This window comes from Erinaceus europaeus, chromosome 8 (genome assembly GCF_950295315.1).
Source record: "Erinaceus europaeus chromosome 8, mEriEur2.1, whole genome shotgun sequence".
In the NCBI taxonomy this organism is placed as follows: Eukaryota; Metazoa; Chordata; class Mammalia; order Eulipotyphla; family Erinaceidae; genus Erinaceus; species Erinaceus europaeus.
This window is the reverse complement of record NC_080169.1, coordinates 70511568-70532272: the sequence shown is the minus strand read 5'-3', so window position 1 is coordinate 70532272 and position 20705 is coordinate 70511568. Positions and strand designations below refer to the sequence as shown.

The 20705-nt window shown below is 38.9% G+C and overlaps 1 protein-coding gene across 1 annotated transcript; it reads left to right on the top strand.

Annotated features, from left to right (window-relative positions):
- The first annotated feature begins 14941 nt into the window (after nucleotides 1–14941).
- Nucleotides 14942–16751, top strand: LOC103120393 (snRNA-activating protein complex subunit 1-like). The gene is made up of 2 exons (XM_007530802.3): nucleotides 14942–15111; nucleotides 15421–16751. The coding sequence occupies exons 1-2, from the start codon at nucleotides 14984–14986 to the stop codon at nucleotides 16400–16402; spliced, it is 1110 nt and encodes a 369-aa protein (XP_007530864.1). The 5' UTR covers nucleotides 14942–14983; the 3' UTR covers nucleotides 16403–16751.
- Nucleotides 16752–20705: the final 3954 nt, after the last annotated feature.

The window sequence follows — 20705 nt, the reverse complement described above, 5'->3', positions numbered from 1 at the left end:
ATGTTGAAATTTTTTAAACCCCGTATGCGTTTCATATACTTAGCTTCCGACATCAGAAGCTACATATATGAAATATACACAGAGAAGTATGTATATATTTTTGTATATGTGCATAGACATACTGTATGTATAGTCATATACATGTATAAATATATGCATATCTATGTATATGCTCTATAAGTGTATCTTTGAGAATATATTTAAAGTATCTGGAAAAATGAAATGAAAACAAGAGTTGGGAATTAATAAAGGATATTAAGAAGGAAGTAAAACAAATGATACAGAAATTTGTTTGAAACCACAAAAAATTTTACCAAAGTAATCCTAAAATATTAAAAATGTCAGCATGACACTCCCTGACTTCAGACTATATTGCAAAGCTATAGATATTAAAACAGCATGGTACTGGAATAGAGAAGATTCACAGACCAATGAAATAGAATTTAGAACACAAAAATAAAAGCAAGGGGACATAGCATAATAGGTGAGGGAGAGAGCATGATAATTATGCAAATAGACTCTCATGCCTGAGGCTCCAAGGTCCCAGGTTCAATCCCCTGTACCTCCATAAGCCAAAGATATGCAGTGCTCTGGTAAATACATACATACACACACATATAATTCTTCACATATATGGAGAGCCAGATTCAAAATAATAAAATAAGATCACTATATTTCATCAAACCTAATGCAAAAAGGGATTAAAGATTTGAGTATTAGACTAGAAGCCATAAGATAGATGGAAGAAAACACTGACAGGGCACTTTATAATAGTGGTTTCAGAGATGGATTCAGAGACTCAACTCTAATAACAAAGAAAACAAAAGTAACAATAAACAAATGGGATTACATCAAATATCAAGTTCAATATCAAAAAACTAAACAAGTCTATCAAAAAAAAGGAGAACAGTTAAAAGGACATTTCACCAAAGAAAATATAAATTTGCCAACAAGCACCTGAAAAAAAAAGCCCATTTTCACTCATTTCCAGGAAAATGAAAATCAAGGCAACCATGAGATACCATCCCACATCTGTGAGAATGGGATATATTAAAAAAGAAAGAATGAATGAATGAATGAAAGAAAAGGGAAGGGAAGGGAAGGGAAGGGAAGGAAAGGAAAGGAAAGGAAAGGAAAGGAAAGGAAAGGAAAGGAAAGGAAAGAGAGAGAAACAAGTACTAAGAGGGTGTGGAAAAAAGGAATACATTTACACTAATGTCCAGCCCTTGTGTAAATGGGAATGTACATTGGTCCAGCCCTTGTATAAAACAGTATAAAGATTTCTCAAAATAGGGGCCGGATGGTGGCACACCTTGTTACAATGCACAAGGACCCAGATTCAAGCCCCTGGTCCCCACCTGCAGGGGGAAAGTTTCACAAGTGGTGAAGCAGTGATGCAGGTGTCTCTCTGTCTCTCTCCCTCTTTCTCTCTCCCCTTTCTTCTCAATTCCTGGCTATCTCTGTCCAATAAATAAACATTATTTTAAAATTTAAAAAAATATTTCTTAAAATATTAAAAATAGGCCTACCACATATGAAAGAGTAATGAAAAAGCAATCCTATTTAAAATTTAATACAAAAGATAAAAAAAAAAAAAAAAACCTTGGAGTGGATCTACAAAGGAGATTACAGACTCTTACAATGAAAACTGTAGGTCATCACTGAAAGAGAGTAACACAAATGATGGAAGAATATTCCTTTTTCACACAGACTGGAAGACTAAATATTATTAAAATGCCCATCGTACCAAAATAAATCAATAGAGTCAATGCAATCCCTTTCAAAATGCTTAATATTTTTTTCAAGGAAAACAATCCAAAAATCTTTGTGGAACCACAAAAGATCACTAATAGCCAAAGCATTTTTGAGGGGGGGAGAGTTATCATGCTTCTCGGTTTCATTTTATACTACAAAGCAACAATAATTAAAAGTATAAGAATTGGGGGGTACTAGAACCAATGGAATAAAGAATCCAGAAATAAACCCACAAATACAGATGCCTAATATATAACAAATGAGACAAAATCACTCATTGGGGAAAAGAAAGCCTCAACAAATGGTGTTGATATATATAATTTGTATTCCATGATATGATCATGGATTCTGTATTTTCAAAATCTTACCAATTTTACATCTCAATAAACAAATAATATGCAAATCATAAAAAGCAAATAACTGAAAATAATTTGTATCTAACTTTTCAGTACCTTATAGCATATAATAATTTTAGGGCAAACAATAATTTTATTCTAAAAATGTTACTCACCATTTTCTTTTTTTTTTAAATAATTTATTTCTTTATTGGGGAATTAATGCTTTACATTCAACAGTAAATACAATAGTTTGAACATGCCTAACATTCCCCAGATTCCCATTTAACAATACAACCCCCACTATTTCATTCATCATTTTTCATGGACCTGTATTCTTCCCACCCACCCACCCACCCCAGAGTCTTTTACTTTGGTGTAATACTCCAATTCCATTTCAGGTTCGACTTGTATTTTCTTTTCTGGTCTTGTTTTTCAACTTCTGCCTGAGAGTGAGATCATCCCATATTCATCCTTCTGTTTCTGACTTATTTCACTCAACATGATTTTTTCAAGGTCCATCCAAGATGGGCTGAAAATGGTGAAGTCACCATTTTTTACAGCTGAGTAGTATTCCATTGTGTATATATAACACAACTTGCTCAGTCACTCATCTGTTGTTGGACACCTGGGTTGCTTCCAGGTTTTGGCTATTACAAATTGTGCCGCCAAGAACATATGTGTACACAGATCTTTTTGGATGGATGTGTTGGGTTCCTTAGGATATATCCCCAGGAGGGGAATTGCAGGGTCAGAGGGTAGGTCCATTTCTAGCCTTCTGAGAGTTCTCCAGACTGTTCTCCACAGAGGTTGGACCAATTTACATTCCCACCAGCAGTGCAGGAGGGTTCCTTTGACCCCACACCCTCTCCAGCATTTGCTGCTGTTACCTTTTCTGATGTATGACATTCTCACAGGAGTGAAGTGCTATCTCATTGTTGTCTTGATTTGCATTTCTCTGACAATCAGAGACTTGGAGCATTTTTTCATGTGTTTCTCGGCCTTTTGGATCTCTTCTGTGGTGAATATTCTGTCCAAGTCCTCCCGCCATTTTTGGATGGGGTTATTTGTTGTCTTGTTGTTGAGTCTGGCAAGCTCTTTATATATGTTGGTTATTAAACTCTTATCTGATGTATGGCATGTAAAGATCTTCTCCCATTCTGTGAGGAGTCTCTTGGTTTGGGTAGTAGTTTCTTTTGCTGTGAAGAAGCTTTTTAATTTGATGTAGTCCCATAGGTTTATACTTGCCTTAGTCTTCCTTGTAATTGGATTCGTTTCATTGAAAATGTCTTTAAAATTTATGCGGAAAAAAGTTCTGCCAATATTTTCCTCTAAGTATCTGATAGTTTCTGGTCTAACATCCAAGTCCTTGATCCACTTGGAATTTACTTTTGTATGTGTTGAAATACAGTGATTCAGTTTCATTCTTCTGCATGTTTCAACCCATTGTTTCCAACACCATTTGTTGAAGAGACTCTGCTTTCCCCATGTAATAGTCTGGGCCCCTTTGTCAAAGATTAGATGTCCATACGTGTGGGGCCTCATTTCTGGGCTCTCAATTCTATTCCACTGGTCAGTGTGTCTGTTCATGTTCCAGTACCAAGCAGTTTTGATGACAATGGCCCTATAATACAGTTTGAGATCTGGGAGTGTGATGCCTCCGGTTCTGTTCTTTTTTCTCAAGATTGTTTTGGCAATTCTAGGTCTTTTCTGGTTCCAGATAAACATTTGTAGCATTTTTTCTATTCTCCTAAAAAATGTGCTTGGGATCTTGATGGGGATAGCATTAAATTTGTAGATGGCTCTGGGTAATATATTCATTTTGATGATGTTAATTCTTCCAACCCATGAACATAGAATATCTTTCCACTTCTTTGTGTCTTTTTCAATTTCTTTGAGTAGTGACTCATAATTTTCAGTATACAAGTCTTTCACTTCTTTGGTTAGGTTTACTCCTAGATATTTTATTGTTTTTGTTGCTATAGAAAAAGGAACTGATTTCTGGATTTCAATTTCTTCTAACTTAGTGTTTGCATAGAGGAATGCCACTGACTTTTGAATGTTAATTTTATAGCCTGACACCTTACTGTATTGCCTGATGATTTCCAGAAGCTTCTGGCTGGATTCCTTAGGTTTTTCCATGTATACTATCATGTCATCTGCAAATAAGGAGAGTTTGACTTCTTCTCTTCCAATCTGTATGCCTTTAATTCCTTGCTCCTGCCTGATTGCTATGGCAAGAACTTCCAACACTATATTGAATAGTATTGGTGATAGTGGGCAGCCCTGTCTAGTACCTGATCTGAGGGGAAATGATTCCAGTTTTTCACCATTGAGTATGATGTTGGCTGTAGGTTTGCTATATATAGACTCCACTATCTTCAGGAATTTTCCATCTAATCCCATTTTTTGTAGTGTTTTGATCATAAAGAGATGTTGTATTTTGTCAAAGGCTTTCTCTGCATCTATTGATATGACCATGTGGTTTTTGGTCTTGCTTTTGTTGATGTGGTGGATCACATTGATTGATTTAAGTATATTAAACCAACCTTGCATGCCTGGGATAAACCCCACTTGGTCATGATGAACAATCTTTTTGATATACTGCTGTATCCAGTTGAATTTTGTTCAATATTTTCGCATCTATGTTCATCAGAGATATTGGTCTGTAGTTTTCTTTTTTTGTTGTGTCCCTGTCTGCTTTTGGTATCAGGGTGATGTTGGCTTCATAGAAGCTGGCAGGGAGTATTCCAGTGTCTTCAATCTTCTGGAAGACTTTTAAAAGTAGAGGTATTAGTTCTTCTTTGAAAGTTTTGTAGAATTCATTTGTAAAACCATCTGGTCCAGAAATTTTATTTTTGGGAAGATTTTTGATAACTGTTTCCATTTCATTAGCTGTGATGGGCCTGTTCATGTTATCCACTTCCTCTTTACTTAGTTTTGGAAGTTGGTAGGTATCTAGGAAATCATTCATTTCTTCCAGGTTCTCTAGCTTGGTGGCATATAGTTGTTCATAGAAGCCTCACATGATATGTTGAATTTCTGCAGTGTCTGTTGTGATATCTCCTCTTTCATTTACTATCCGATTTATTTGGGTCTTCTCCCTTTTTTGTTTTGTGAGTCTGGCTAAAGGTTTGTCAATTTTGTTTACTCTTTCCAAGAACCAACATTTACTTTCATTGATCTTTTGTATGGTTTTCCTATTCTCAATGTTATTTATTTCTGCCCTAACTTTAGTGATTTCTGTCCTTCTGGTTGCTTTAGGATTCTTTTGTTGTTCTTCTTCTAGGTCTTTAAGATGTGCAATCAGGCTGTTTATTTGTGCCTTTTCTTGTTTCCTAATGTGTGCTTGTATAGCTATGAACTTCCCTCTTAGGACTGCTTTAGCTGTGTCCCAAATATTTTGATAGCTTGTGTCTTCATTTTCATTGAACTCTCGAAACATTTTGATTTCTTCCTTGATTTCCTCTTTGACCCAGAAGTTGTTAAGAAGTGTACTGTTGAGCTTCCACATTTTGGGACTGTTACTAATCTTTTGTTGATTGTTAAGTGTTAGTTTATTTCCACTGTGGTCTGAGAAGATGCTTGGGATGATTTCAGTGCTCTTGAATTGGCTGATGCTGTCTTGGTGGCGTAACATATGGTCTATCCTTGAGAATGATCCATGTGGATTTGAGTAAAATGTGTATTCCAGTTTCTTGGGATGAATGACTCTGAAAATTTCCAATAGTTCTAGTTTATCTATCTCTTCATTTAGCTCCCTTATGTCTTTACTGATTTTCTTCCTGGATGATCTGTCAAGTTGAGAGAGTGGGGTGTTGAAGTCCCCTACTATGATTGTGTTACTGTTAATATATTGCTGTAGCTCCTTCAGTAGAAGTTTGATGTATTTAGATGGCTTCTCATTGGGTGCATAGATATTAATAATTGTTAAGTCCTCTTGATTGACTGATCCTCTGAGCATTAAGTAGTGTCCATTCCTATCTTTTTTAATCTTATGTATTTTAAAGTCTATCATGTCAGATATGAGAATAGCTGTTCCTGCCCTTTTTTGTGGGCCATTGGCTTGTATGATAGTTTTACATCCTTTCACTTTAAGTCTGTGTTTGTCTTGTTGAGTTAGGTGAGTTTCCTGTAGACAACATATTGTTGGGTTGTGTTTTCTGATCCATCTTCCTACTCTGTGTCTTTTAATAGGTGAATTCAGGCCATTGACATTTATTGATATCAAAGATTGAAGATATTTTAACGCCACTCCTGTAGAGTTTTAGAGTGTTTTGATATATGTCCTATTTGTGGTGGTCTGGTTGTTTATAGACCTTTCAGAACTTCTTTCAGGGCAGACTTGGTGATGGTTGCTTCCTTCAACTGTTGCTTGTCTGAGAAGGTTTTGATGCTTCCATCTAGTCTGAGTGACAGTCTAGCAGGATATAGTATTCTTGGCTGAAAGCCTTTCTCATTGAGCACTCGATAGATGTCTTGCCATTCTCTTCTGGCCTGTAGTGTTTGTATGGAGAAGTCTGCTGCTAATCTTTTGGGTTTTCCTTTGTAGGTGACTCTTTGTTTTTCTCTTGCAGCCTTGAGGATCCTTTCTTTATCCTTATTCCTTTCCAATCTAAGTATGACATGTCTTGGTGTCTTTAGGTCTGGGTTAATTCTGTTTGGGACCCTCTGGGCTTCTTGAATCTTTATGTCTTTGGTGTTGTCTAGACTAGAGAAATTTTCAGCTATTATGGCCTGGAGAATGCTTTCTTCCTCCCCTTCTCTTTCTTCCTCTGGTAAGCCAATAATGCGTATATTGTTTCTTTTGAAGTCATCCCATAGGACTCTGTTGTTGTTTTCAGCATCTCTTAATCTCTTTTTGAGATCTCTTACTTCTTCTTTAGTTGTCTCTAATTCATCCTCAATCTTGCTAGTTCTGTCTTCAGCCTCATAGATTCTATTCTCTCTGCCCTCTACTGCTTTCTGGAGTTCATCTATTTTGTTGCCCTGCTCTGATACTGTTTTAGCTTGTTCAGCTAGTTGCCTTCTTAGCTCAGCGATTTCAGCTTTCAGCTCTCTAATAACCATGAGATAATTAGAATTTTCTTCCATTTTCTCATTTGTTGTTCCTGCATTTCTGATTACAATTTTTTCAAATTCTTTACTCACTCCTACTATTATTTCCTTAGCTAATGTTTGGATGTTGAACTCGTTGTTTTGTGCTTCACCCTCTGGAGGACTTTTAGCTGGACTCTTGTCCTGGTTCAAGTCTCCAATATTTTTTCTTGTTGTTTTAACCATTTTATATATGTTAACAGTTTTTTCAATCCCTGAGTTGGAGCTCAGTGGTGTAAAAGCCTCTTTTTTTTTTCTTCCCTGTAGGCTATGGTAGTCTGAGGGCTTTTAAACTATCAATAGGCTTCTTAGCTTAATCACTGACTCCTGACCAAGAGATAAAGCAGGGTGTGGCAGAGATAATCTAGTGGTTATGCAAAGAGACTTTCACAGCCCCTCAGCTATGTCACTGAGGTATAGGTCTCCTGAGTTTCCTGGTTAGATCTCTGTCCCCTGGTGTCCCTCCCTGTTGCTGCTCCAGATTCTGAGGGTAGTAGCAATGGAGACTCAGAGTTGCACTTAGTGAGTCTCTGGGGAGTCCTTTCCTCCCTTCAGCTGTCCCCTTGTTGTGGAGCAGACTGGAGGTGGTGTCTCCACTGATAAACTGTTGAACTGTTAGCAGCCACTTAATCTCTCCTTAGGCCCCTCTCTCCTCTCTTTCACCAGCCACGCGTGTTTGTACTCACGGGTGATTTACTGGGTTCCTATGGTCATTCTAGTCCTGTCTTGTTTTGGTCCGGATGGTCTCCTTTGGTATTCCTAGTTGATCCGGGAGAGGGGAGAGGGAGGAGAGGAGAGGAGAGGAGAGGAGAGGAGAGGAGAGGAGAGGAGAGGAGAGGAGAGGAGAGGAGAGAAAGCGATCTGCTGCTCATAGCTCCGCCTCCGGAAGTCGAATCCTCACCATTTTCTTTGTAACATCTGTGGACAATATTATGAACCTAATCAGCAACTAAAAACATGTGTTGAATAAAAGAAAAAATATAGAAAACTAAAAGTTGACTTAACCTTTTTTTGTTTGGACAGCTAGAGCACCACTCAGTGCCAGCTATTGGTGATGTTGAAGACAGAAGCCAAGACTTCCTGAATCTAAATCCTGTGTGCTACAAGCTGTGCACATCCCCATCTTTTATTCCCATGCAATCCTGGCGAATACAATCAAGGCCTCACCCCTACACAATACCACTGCTCACCTACCTCCCCAGTCCCATTTTTCAGTATTTTTTTTGGGGGGGTGGTGGGACAGAGGAAGAGAAGAGGAGGAGAGCAAGCAGTGAGAGGAGAGGGAGACATATCTCCCAGTACTGCTCTGATATTCAAGGACTATTCCAGTACTACCCTGGGTTCAAACAAATGACCTCAACACATGGGAAGCAAGCTATCTTCCAGTCCTAACCTAAAACATTTCTTTAAAAAAACACTTTTTTAAAAAAAAAGCAGCAAACCAGTCTAGAGTAGTGAAGCCCTCAGACACAAAGCAAGACAAACAAGGTAAGCATTTCATGTGCTGAAATGCAACTATAAGATATACACTTCCAGAAGTCGGGAGGTAGCGCAGAGGGTTAAGCACACATGGCGTGAAGCGCAAGGACTGGCCCCGTTAGAGCCTTGGGCTCCCCACCTGCAGGGGAGTCACTTCACAGGCAGTGAAGCAAATCTGCAGGTGTCAGTTTTTCTCTCCCCCATCTGTCTTCCCCTCCTTTCTCCATTTCTCTCTGTCCTCTCCAACGACAACAACAATAATAACCACAACAATAATAAAACAACAAGGGCAACAAAAGGGGGAAAAATGGTGTCTAGGAGCAGTGGATTCGTGGTGCAGGCACTGAGCTCTAGCAATAACCCTGGAGGCAAAAAAAAAAAAAAAAGATATACTCTTCCAAGTGGATCAAGGACTTGGATGTTAGACCAGAAACTGTCAGATACTTAGAGGAAAATATTGGCAGAACTTTTTTCTGCATAAATTTTAAAGACACCTTCAGTGAAATGGATCCAATTACAAAGAAGACAAAGGCAAGTATAAATCTATGGGACTACATCAAACTAAAAAGCTTCTGCACAGCAAAAGAAACCACTACCCAAACCAAGAGACCCCTCACAGAATGAGAGAAGATCTTTACATGCCATACATCAGAGAAGAATTTAATAACCAAAATATATAAAGACCTTGCTAAACTCAACCACAAGAAAAAAAATTACCCCATCCAAAAATAGGGAGAGGACATGGACAGAATAGTCACCACAGAAGAGATCCAAAAGGCTGAGAAACATGAAAAAATGCTCCAACTAATTGTCAGAGAAATGCAAATAAAGACAACAATGAGATAACCACTTCACTCCTGTGAGAATGTCATATATCAGAAAAGGTACCAGCAGCAAAAGCTGGAGAGATTGTGGGGACAAAGGAGCCCTCCTGCACAGCTTGTGGGAATGTAAATTAGTCCAACCTCTGTGGAGAAGCAGTCTGAAGAACTCTCAGAAGGCTAGAAATGGACCTACCCTATGATAACTGCAATTCCTCTCCTGGGGATATAACCTAAGGAACCCAACACACCCATCCAAAAAGATTTGTGTATACCTATGTTCTTAGCAGCACAATTTGTAATAGCCAAAGCCTGGAAGCAACCCAGGTGTCCAAGAGCAGATGAGTGGCTGAGAAAGTTATGGTCTATATACACAATAGAAAACTACTCAGCTATTAAAAATGGTGACTTCACTGTTTTCAGCCCATCTTGGATGGAGCTTGAAGAAATCATGTTAAGTGAAATAAGTCAGAAAGAGAAGAATAAATATGGGATTACCTCACTCTCAGGCAAAAGTTGAAAAACAAGATCAGAAAAGAAAACACAAGTAGAATCTGAACTGGAGTTGGTGTATTGCACCAAAGTAAAAGACTCGGGGGTGGGGGAGGGTCTGGGTCCTGGAAAAGGATGACAGAGGACCTAGTGGGGGTTGTATTGTTGTGTGGAAAACTGAGAAATGTTATGAATGTACAAACTATTATATCTACTGTCGAATGTAAACCATTAATCACTCGATAAAGAAATTTTAAAAAGAGAAAGAGAAAACATAAGTAGTACCTGAACTGGAGTTCTTGTGTTGCAGTAATGTAAAAGACTCTGGGGTGTGTGGGGGGGAGAGTACAGATCCTGGAAAAGGAGGACAGAGGACCTAGTGGAGGTTGTATTGTTATGTGGTAAACTGAGAAATGTACAAACTATTATATTCACTCTCAAATGTAAAACATTAATCCCCCAATAAAGGGGGGAAAATGATATGCTAAAAAAGATAATAATTTAATCCTCCCAGTAAAGAAAAAAATACATAAAACATATACTCAACTCTTTTTGGCTTTTAAAAACACTGACTTTACTATTAGACCTTTTATAAATTACCTAAGCTCTTTGAAGTTCTGTTTCCTTATCTATAAAACTGGAATAAATCAGGCTCTTTTTCATAGCAGGTGACTTTAAGATTAAATAAGATAATACAAATTCAGCACACAGAATACTGCTTGATATATTGTATTTGCCCAAAATGGCTGATTTATTTTATTGCCCCTAAATATCTTACTTATTCAATGATGTTAACACCATTCATCCAGTGTGAACTTGGGAATTATGGCTCTTCACTCTCACTTCTCATCCAATAACTCTCAATCTTATATAGCTTGTCACTCCTCCCCAAGCAGCCCCACCATTCATTCACCATGTTAAGCCAGCGTGGTCTTCTCTTAACTAGCAAGCACATTCACATTTTCTCAACTGCAAAGTGGTCTTCACTGACTCCCCATTGGTGTTGGAGTAAATTCAGCAGGGATAAATAGGAAGCCTAAGTATATGATTTGTTGGGTCAAATATAATAAGGAGAAGTGTACTAAAGAGACAGGAGACTTACAGACACTCAAAGTCAACATTTAAAATGCAACACCAAACAAAGCAAATCTGTGAGCAAGACTCCACCTGTGGAGTAGGAGTTTTGATCCTTTCAACTTGTTGGTATGGTATAACAAACCCCTTCATTATCTGGTTCGTGCAATCACCCAGGCTACTCTTCAATTATTCTCAGCTACGCAGAGCTCTATAAAATTGCTAACACCTTCATCAATGTTACTTCCTCTGTTCAGAACATTCTACTAGTGAATTCTTACATATCCTTGAGAACTAAAATGTTACCTCTGAGAATTTCGCCCTGATATACCTAAAATCAGATCAGTGTTTCTCTTGTACATTACAGGACATGTATTTTTTATGTTGTTTAGATACAGTACTTACCTCACTGCTATAATTAATAGTTTTAAAGTCAGTATCATCTAAACACACACACAGCCCAAGTATTTATTTTGCATCCCTAGCATCATACACAATACCTATAGGACAGGCATTTGGAAAACATTTGCTAGATGAATGACCTGGGTTTCTTGCTTGACTAAATGAAATTGCTGGCTTAATTTGCATTTTAAAACAGTGACTTTTAAATTTCCAAGTGCACATAGTAGTTCTGCCAGACTGCAATGTGTTTCCAAGCTACTGTCAGAGATGTTCTAATGAACAACTAAATCTTAGTATGACTGGCATATTTACTCATGTGAACAAATTAAATTAAAGAACATCCTTAGGGCCAGTCCTTTCCCTCCCCAAATACATGAAATGGAACAACATGGTGATGGTCAAAATCCTTACCTTCCTACTCAGCTTCTTGGTAGGACCACAGTTTTTCTACCTACAAGTCTGAGGCTATAGGCAAGTTGCTTAATCTTTCTAAGCCTGAACACTTTGTAAAATGAGTATAATAATAACACTCATTTCATAGCTAGTATAAGAATTCAGTAAGATTGTTGAATCACTCAATATAGTATAAATATCAATTGATAGTTTTGGTAAGATATTTTGGAATGTCTACATATGATATTTCTTCCCTACATTTTCCCTATCCCAGTATCCAAAATTCAAGGAGACAGCATGTGCTCACTATTATCAAGGAAGGGATTATAACATAGTAGAAACCAGATTCACCTGTAAGTTTTCTAACTTTTATTCCTAAAAGCCTTGGGGAAGATGGGAAGTTTAAAGTACATACTATTAGTGTCAAAATGGTGGAGAAATACTTTCTCAAGTCAGATGCAAGCTAGAGGTAAAGGATAGGTGGTCTACAAACAGATCTGAGTTTCTAAAAGTAGGGAAGTTTAGGTTGTATTTCCTGAATGGAGACTAGAAAATACAATCCCTGTGATGAAAGAATCCCATAGTGTGCTGGGATAAACAAGACCATAGATAACCCCACACTAACTGTCACACTCCAAGTGTCTCATGAAACAGCAGGAAGATTTATATACACTTGGGTTTGTCAAGTAAGGAAAAGACAGTGTTTAGATGTGGACATGTCATGCTGTATGTTATATAACAAATTATCTCTTCAAAATTAGCAAGTTAATGCAATGACAAACATTTATTATCTCACATAGTTGCTATGTGTGAAAAATTTAAGAGTGGCTTAGCTGGGTGGCTTGGGTTCAGGGCCTCATAAAATTGTAGTCAAAATATCAGCTGTGTCTGCAGTTATCAGAAGGCTTGGCTGGAGCTAGACAATCCACTTGTAAATTGGCTGGTAAATTGGTGCTGGCTTTTGACAGAAGGCTTCAGTTTCTCATCATATGCACAGAGCCTCTTGAGTATCCTTGTGGTATGGTTTAATCCAGAATAATACATCCAAGAGAGCAAGTCAGAAGTGGTAATGTCCTTTTAAAAAAACTAGCCTCAGATGTCACACACTGTCACATCCCCTGAATTAACACAGACCAGATTGACCCTGATATGAAGAGGGAGTAGGCTACAGGGTGTGAAAATCAGCAAGTAAGGAATCATTGAGGACTATCTTGATTGTCATCAATTGTCATCAATGCAGATGACAATCAGGGTGGCAAGTGGGTTAGCAGAATGCTGCCCTGACTGATTACTTGAATGATATACTATGCCTGGTATTGATATTGTGTGTAAGATACCAGAATCCAACAAAACTGATGTCGGCAAAGAGATTTAGGGAATGCTTTTAAGGTTTTTCTGTTAGCCTAGTGGAACTGCAGGCACAAAATCAAATCTAAACTATTTACAGTAAGCAAGTAAATATTCTTTTTATTTATTTATTTATTTATTTATTTATTCCCTTTTGTTGCCCTTGTTTTGTTGTTGTTGTTGTAGTTATTATTATTGTTGATGTCATCGTTGTTAGAACAGAGGGAAATGGAGAGAGGAGGCAAAGACAGAGAGGGGGAGAGAAAGACAGACACCTGCAGACCTGCTTCACCACTTGTGAATCAACTCCCCTGCAGGTGGGGGGCCGGGGCTCGAACCAGGACCCTTGCTCCCATCCTTGCACTTTGCACCACCTGCACTTAACCCACTGCACTACCGCCCAACTACTGCAAGTAAATATTCTTTCACACTTAAGTTTTTTCTCTTTTTTTTTTTTTTTGCCACTAGGGATAATGCTGAGGCTTGGTACCAGCACTGCCAATCCATCAGTCCCTGCAGCCATTTTTTCTTTTATCTGTTTTGATAGGACAGACAGAAATTGAGAGGGAGAGACACAAAGAGACAGAGAGACACCTGCAGACCTGCTTCACTACTTGTGGAGTGTCCTCCCTGTAGGTGGGGATCAGGGGCTGGGACCCCAGTCCTTGAGCATGGGAATCTATGCTCAATTAGGTGCACCACTACCCAGCCCCCACACTCAAGTTTATACACAATAATAGCAATTACACTCTTTATTAAAAATATGGAAATGAGATTTCTTTTGCACAATTCTGTCCAATTACTTCAAGGTAACTCCAGGTCTAAACGATCAAAGATTCTCGGTTTTCAAAGTCAACATAGCATCAACTGGGATTCTATAGTTCTTAAGAAAATACCCATCCACAAAGTTTCCAGTCGGGTCCAGGACCTGGGCATGAGTATTATTTAAGTCCCAAAGACAATTTTTATAGGTAAACAGGAGCAGGGTCCAATGCCTTGTCCAAATCACAAGCCTTCTTACTACTGCACAAACATCTGAGCTCCCCATATAAGAACTTTGTGTTAGTAAATGGTCAGAATTTTTTTGGTTTTTTGCCTCCAGGGTTATTGCTGGGGCTCAGTGCCTGCACGATGAATCCACTGCTCCTGGAAGCCATTCCCCCCCCCCCTTTTGTTGCTCTTGTTGTAGCCTTGTGGTTATTATTGTTATTGTCGATGTCCTTAGTTGTTGGATAGGACAGAGAGAAATGGAGAGAGGAGGGAAAGACAGAGAAGGGGAGAGAAAGACAGACACTTGCAGACCTGCTTCACTGCCTGTGAAGCGACTCCCCTGCAGGTGGGGAGCCTGGGGCTCGAACTGGGATCTTTATTCTGGTCCTTGCTCTTTGCGCCACCTGCGCTTAACCCGCTGCCATACCGCCTGTCCGGCTAGCTTTGCGGCGGGAGAGAGAGACGATCAGGGACTCAAGGCTGAGTGGTATGCAGTTCAGTCTTTATTCATGTGGAACGCAGGGCAATCTAGGCTATCTCTAATCACAATCTTGTCCTTATATATCCTGAGGCAGAAGAGTCAAGTCCGAAGAGGATGTACCTAGGATAGGGGGTGGGGAGAAGGAAAAAGCATGCAAAACAATGAGGATTAAACCAATGCCCTGGAGGCAGGGCGGTGCTTAGTTAACAGTGGTTATGTAAATAGAATACAGTGGTGAAGGGGTGGTACACCTGCCTTGGTTTCCTGGGCGACCACTGCGGGCTGGATCGTGCCTGTAGTGCATCCTTTCTGCAACCATGGGGACCCCACCCGGACTGCAGTCCGACTTCGAGGTGCTGCTCAGCAGCTTCCAGGAAACTGATAGCATTCACTTCGAGGACTTCACAGAGTTGTGGAGGAGCATGAAATTCGGGAGCATTTTCTGGTCACCGTGCCCAGGAAAGGCAGAGGGAAGGGAAGCGGCGGTCTCTGACCTCTGCCTTTTGTCCTGCTAGGCTTCCACTGGGTGCAGGCTGGGCGCTTTCACAGGGTCCAGTCATCGTCCTCGGTTGCATCCTTTTGCTGCGTCTTCCCAAATGTGCCCCTGCATGCTCGCCTGCCTTTCCATCTCCACTGACCCCACGCTGACCTCGGTCACCATCATGCCTTGTTCTGCTAAAGCCGCATCTATAATACAATTGCACAAAGGCAAAACCCTGCACCATTGAACACATTTAAATATTAATTGATGCAGTGGTAAAATGAGAAATTTAGAAAAGAACACATTTACAAAAGAAGCATTAGCTTTGGCTTGGCAGTATTTTTTACCTCCGTACACCTTCCAGATCAGAGTTGGTACTTTGTATCTGCTATATGGACTATATAACAACCAACTGTGTCAACCGAAACAAAAGATCAGAGTAGCCCTAAAGGATTGGGATGAAGTCTTAAAATTTCAGCAAGATTTGATAAATGCTCAACACTTTGATGCAGCTTATATTTTTAGGAAGTTAAGACTAGACAAAGCATTTCACTACACAGCAATGCCCAAATTGCTGTCATACAGAATGAAGAAGAGTCAACGAACTGAAGTAACAGAAGAATTTAAGGACCCAACTGATCGTGTAATGAAACTTACCACTTCTGATGTTGTTGAGGAAATGTTAAATGTTCATGATCATTATCAGAACATGAAAAATACAATTTCAGCTGATAAATCCAATCCAGACAAAGCCCTCAACTTGATAAAGGATGACTTTTTTGACACCATCAAAAACACAGTTTTGGAACATCAAGAGTGGCACAAAGACAGGAAGAACCCATCCTTTAACTCAAAAGATAAAGATGGAGAAGAGAAAAAAGAAGGAAAATCACAAGAAACAGAGAGATGTGAAAGGGCAGAATCATTAGCCAAGATAAAATCAAAGGCCTTTTCGGTTGTTGCTCAGGCATCAAAGTCAAGGAGACACCGTCAGGTCAAACTTGACTCATCTGACTCTGATTCTGCATCTGGTCAAGGACAAACCAAAGAAACTAGAAAAAGAAGAAATAAAGAGACATCAAAACCAAAAGGAAGGAAGCTATCTTCCAGAGGTAACTTGCAGAATATACATAAAGAAGAAAAATCTTTAAGGCTCAGTATGCCTGTAATTACAGAAGAGAATGAAAGTTTTAGTGAAACAGAGTTCATGGCACCAAAGAAGAAAAGAAAACACAGAACAAAGAGCCTGGTATAGAATTCTTAATTTTGAGCTTCCTGACAAAGGGAAAAATTCATATTTTATGTGTTAAAGAAGAAAACTGCTGGTATTTAAAATAACTGTTTGCTATAATTGTAGGTTAGTAGTGGTAATAGTAACTATTCTATTAAAATCCTTTTCATTGAAACTAATATTTATAATACAAATGACTAATTTGTATCTATAATTTGATGATGAATTTGTTTATATATTGTATATTACTACTTTATATGATGTTGAATGCATAAAGTTTTTGTGTTACTTGCTTTATTTTTTAATACATGAAACATATGGTCAGTAATATATAAGTTAGAAAGCACAATTTCTGGGAGTCGGGCTGTAGCACAGCGGGTTAAGCGCAGGTGGCGCAAAGCACAAGGACCGGCATAAGGATCCCGGTTCGAACCCCGGCTCCCCACCGACTCCAGGGGAGTCGCTTCACAGGCGGTGAAGCAGGTCTGCAGGTGTCTATCTTCCTCTCCTCCTCTCTGTCTTCCCCTCCTCTCTCCACTTCTCTCTGTCCTATCCAACAACGACAACAATAATAACTACAACAATAAAACAACAAGGGCAACAAAAGGGAATAAATAAATAAAAATAAATATATAAAAAAGAATATTTAAGAAAGCACAATTTCTATTTCTGTAATCAATTAAATCTGTAGTACTTGTTTTAAAGTTTGCTTGTCTTAATATGAGTGTAAATATGTTTTTATATGTGCACTTCCATGTATATGTATCTATGCCATATAATGATTACTCAGATTAAGTATAATACTTAAATACTGATTATTTCTAATAAAACCTTTATGACTGGTAAAAAAAAAAAAAAAGAATACAGTGTTGGGGGGGGTGTTAAACCAGTGAAACAGAAGGGGTCTTAGAAGCAGAATTTAGAAGCATACCAACAACCGCCCGACCCCCTAGAATTTAAACTTTACTTATTAACTATACTTACACATATCACTACCTTCACTACGTTTGTTTTCTATTTTACTTAACTTCTTTAAAGGATCTGATACTTTAAATATATATTCATGGGGGCTGGTTAGATGCACATGTTACCATGAGCAAGTACCTGGGTTCAAGCCCCTGATCTGGGTTCAAGCTCCTGATCTGGGTTCAAGCCCCTGATCCCCACATGCAGGGGAGACACTTCACAAATGGTGAAGCAAGTACTACAGTTGTCTCTCTCTCTCTCTCTCTCTCTCTCCTCTCCCTTCTCAATTTCTCTCTGTTCTATCAAACAAAGGAAAAGAATAGGGAAGAGGAGGAAGCAGAGGAGGAGAAGGAGGAAGAGTAAAGAAAAAAAATGGTGGATTCCTTGTGCTGGCACCAAGCCCCAGTGATAACCCTGGAAGCAATAAAAAAAAAAAAAACTTCCTTTCACTTTTTTAAATTCATTTATTGGGGATTAATGGTTTACAGCCAACAGTAAAATATAATAGTCTGTACATGCAAAACATTTCCACATAACAATACAACCCCCACTAGGTCCTCCTCAGCCATGATGTTCTAGAACCTGAACCCTCCTCCCCACCTCAAAGTCTTTTACTTTGGTGCAATCCACCATTCCTTTCACTTTTAAGACATAATTGATGTCTAGTACTTTTCCTACTTCTTTGAGAATTTCTTGTCTTTTGCTAGCTGCTTTCCCAATATGACTCCCTCTTCTTCATCACAATTGCTACATTCTCAACCACTGCTTATCTGGACTTCTGTAACAGTATAACTCAAGCTCCACCTGTACAACTCAAAGTTAAAACACCACTGAAGTAAACTGGCATTATTATTCTGTCTAAAGGATCTCATTGGTTATCTATTGCTTTTGGGCTAAAGCTCAAATTCTTTTAGTATATGATACCAGGCCATCCATGCCCTGACCCCTGCTTACCTCTCCAACTTTACCACACTTTATTCCTACAGTATTAGTCTCGGCCCCAACTCTGCCAAATAGTTCTACTAGTCAGGTGAGTTACTGCAAAGCTCTAGAGTATGCTGCTCTTTATGCCTAAATATTCTCATCTTACCCATTAAGGTCAACAACTACACTCTTAGAAAAAAGATTGAGGGAGTTGGGCAGTAGCACAGCAGGTTAAGTATATGTGGCACGAAGCACAAGGACCAGCATAAGGATCCCAGTTCGAGGCCCCAGCTCCCCATCTGCAGGGGAGTCACTTCACAGGCTGTGAAGCAGATCTGCAGGTGTCTATCTTTCTCTCCCCCTCTCTGTCTTCCCCTCCTCTCTCCATTTCTCTCTAACAATGACGACATCAATAACAACAATAATAACTACAACAATAAAACAACTGTCGTATGCTTTACATTGGTTTGTTCTAGCCCTCCCCCGCCAAGAGAATTGGATCAGTCCTGTTAATTTCGCGGGCCTGCTTGGCCCCGCCCCAAGGAACCCCGAGAGAGGGTTCCTGAGTCCGAGAGTTCCAGAGTTCCTGAGTCCAAGAGTTCCGGAGTTCCTGAGTTCGAGAATTTCAGGGTTACAGAGTAAGAGAGAGTTCCACAGTGGAAGAGTTTCAGAGGGTTCCCCAGTATGAGAGTTCCAGAGTTCCAGAGTTGGAGAGTTCCTGAGTTCGAGAGTAAGAGGGAGTGCTTGTGCCGCCGCAAAGAGACAGCAGAGTTCTGTTTGATGATTAGTTTGTCTTAGTTTATGAATCGTTGTTCGTGAATAAAGAAATACAGCTTCCCTGCCCAGCCGTTGTCTCTGCGTCTCTGTTACCTGCCGTGAAGCAAGCCAGCCCGGCCAGAGCCTCTGAATTTTAACAACAAACAACAAAGGCAACAAAAGGGAAAATAAATAAATAAATATAAAAAATTGAAAAAGGAAAAGATTGATTTGTGCTGATATTGATCCGTTAATGAGAGGGAGAGAGAGAACTAGTATTACACTGGTATATGTGGTGCCAGAGATCAAACTTGGGACCTCATACATGCAGGTCTAGCACTCTACCCATTGCACAAACTCCTAGGCTACAGTTTTTTTAAAGATGTATTTGATTTATTTTATGTGAAACAATTTCACATAGCAAAGAAAGTAAGAGAGACGCTAAAATGTGACTCTGGTACATGTGATACCATAGAGCAAACTATGAGATTCAGGCATGCAAGTTCATCGCTCTACCAGTTGAGCTATTTCCTCTGACCTACTATCACATTCTCTTTGTTTTTCATTTTTTATCAGTGATTTAATAATGGCTTACAAGATTAGAAGATTACTTAGGTACACTGCCATTCCACACCTATCACCTGTGCCCCAAGTACATCCTTAACTCCAGATACATGTCAAATGTTTTTGAAAAGACTGATATGCCTAATATTCAGTTCGACAGGTGTCTATGGCCACTGCATTTCCACTTATAGCCCTTTATAAGTCCCCCTAAAATTACTGGTTTTCTGACTATGGCATTTTAAAAGACCTGTGTGTTCACTTGCATGAATTTTCATTCATTAGAGGTTAAACCCCTTAAAAGTTAGTAGTCTGCCCTGTGTATCTTTGTATTTCTACTCATATTTGATGCATATAGTTGCATATTTGATGCATATAGTTGCTTAGCTATTTTGTTGAATGAATAAGTGACTGTTTCAAATAATTACTTACAAGCAGAAGTTGACGGCTCTACGTTGGTCATCTCCCTGCAATCCTCCTTACATCTCTGACTTGCTTAAATATATGTATCACTGGAGCTCTGTGGCTGCAGGATGAATCCAGCATTCCCGGTGGCCATTTTTTTCTTCCTTTCTTTTACCTGATAGAACAGAGAGAAATTAAAAGGGAAGGGGGGAATAGAGAGAAAGACATCTGTAGCATTGCTCCACCACTTATGAAACTTTCCCCTTGCAGGTGAGAAGTGTATGTTCTACTGGATGGGTCAGTGCCCAGCCTCTGACTAGCTTCTATTTAGAGGTTATGTAAGGATTAAACATTTGAGCTCAATGTAAGTAAACTAACTCATTTTTTAAATAACAGGGCTTAAATCAATGAGATATATTTGTATTAACAATGTTTTCCTAGTTTTATTCTTAAGATACCTTGTATTGCCTCTAACACTTAGGCGTAAATGATTGATAAGTAATTTATGACTCACGTTAATTATAGCATACGTATGATAAATATCAGTATGCCTTTGGGTATACCTTATAAATAACACTAGGCTATAGCTGTCAATCATCTTAATGAGGAAAATAATACAATGGAACCTTTAAAGAACCAATTATGAATCAACTAACTTTTACAGTGTAAGGGAGTATAAATGACATGCCCTTTGAATTATTTTCAAGAAAACTTT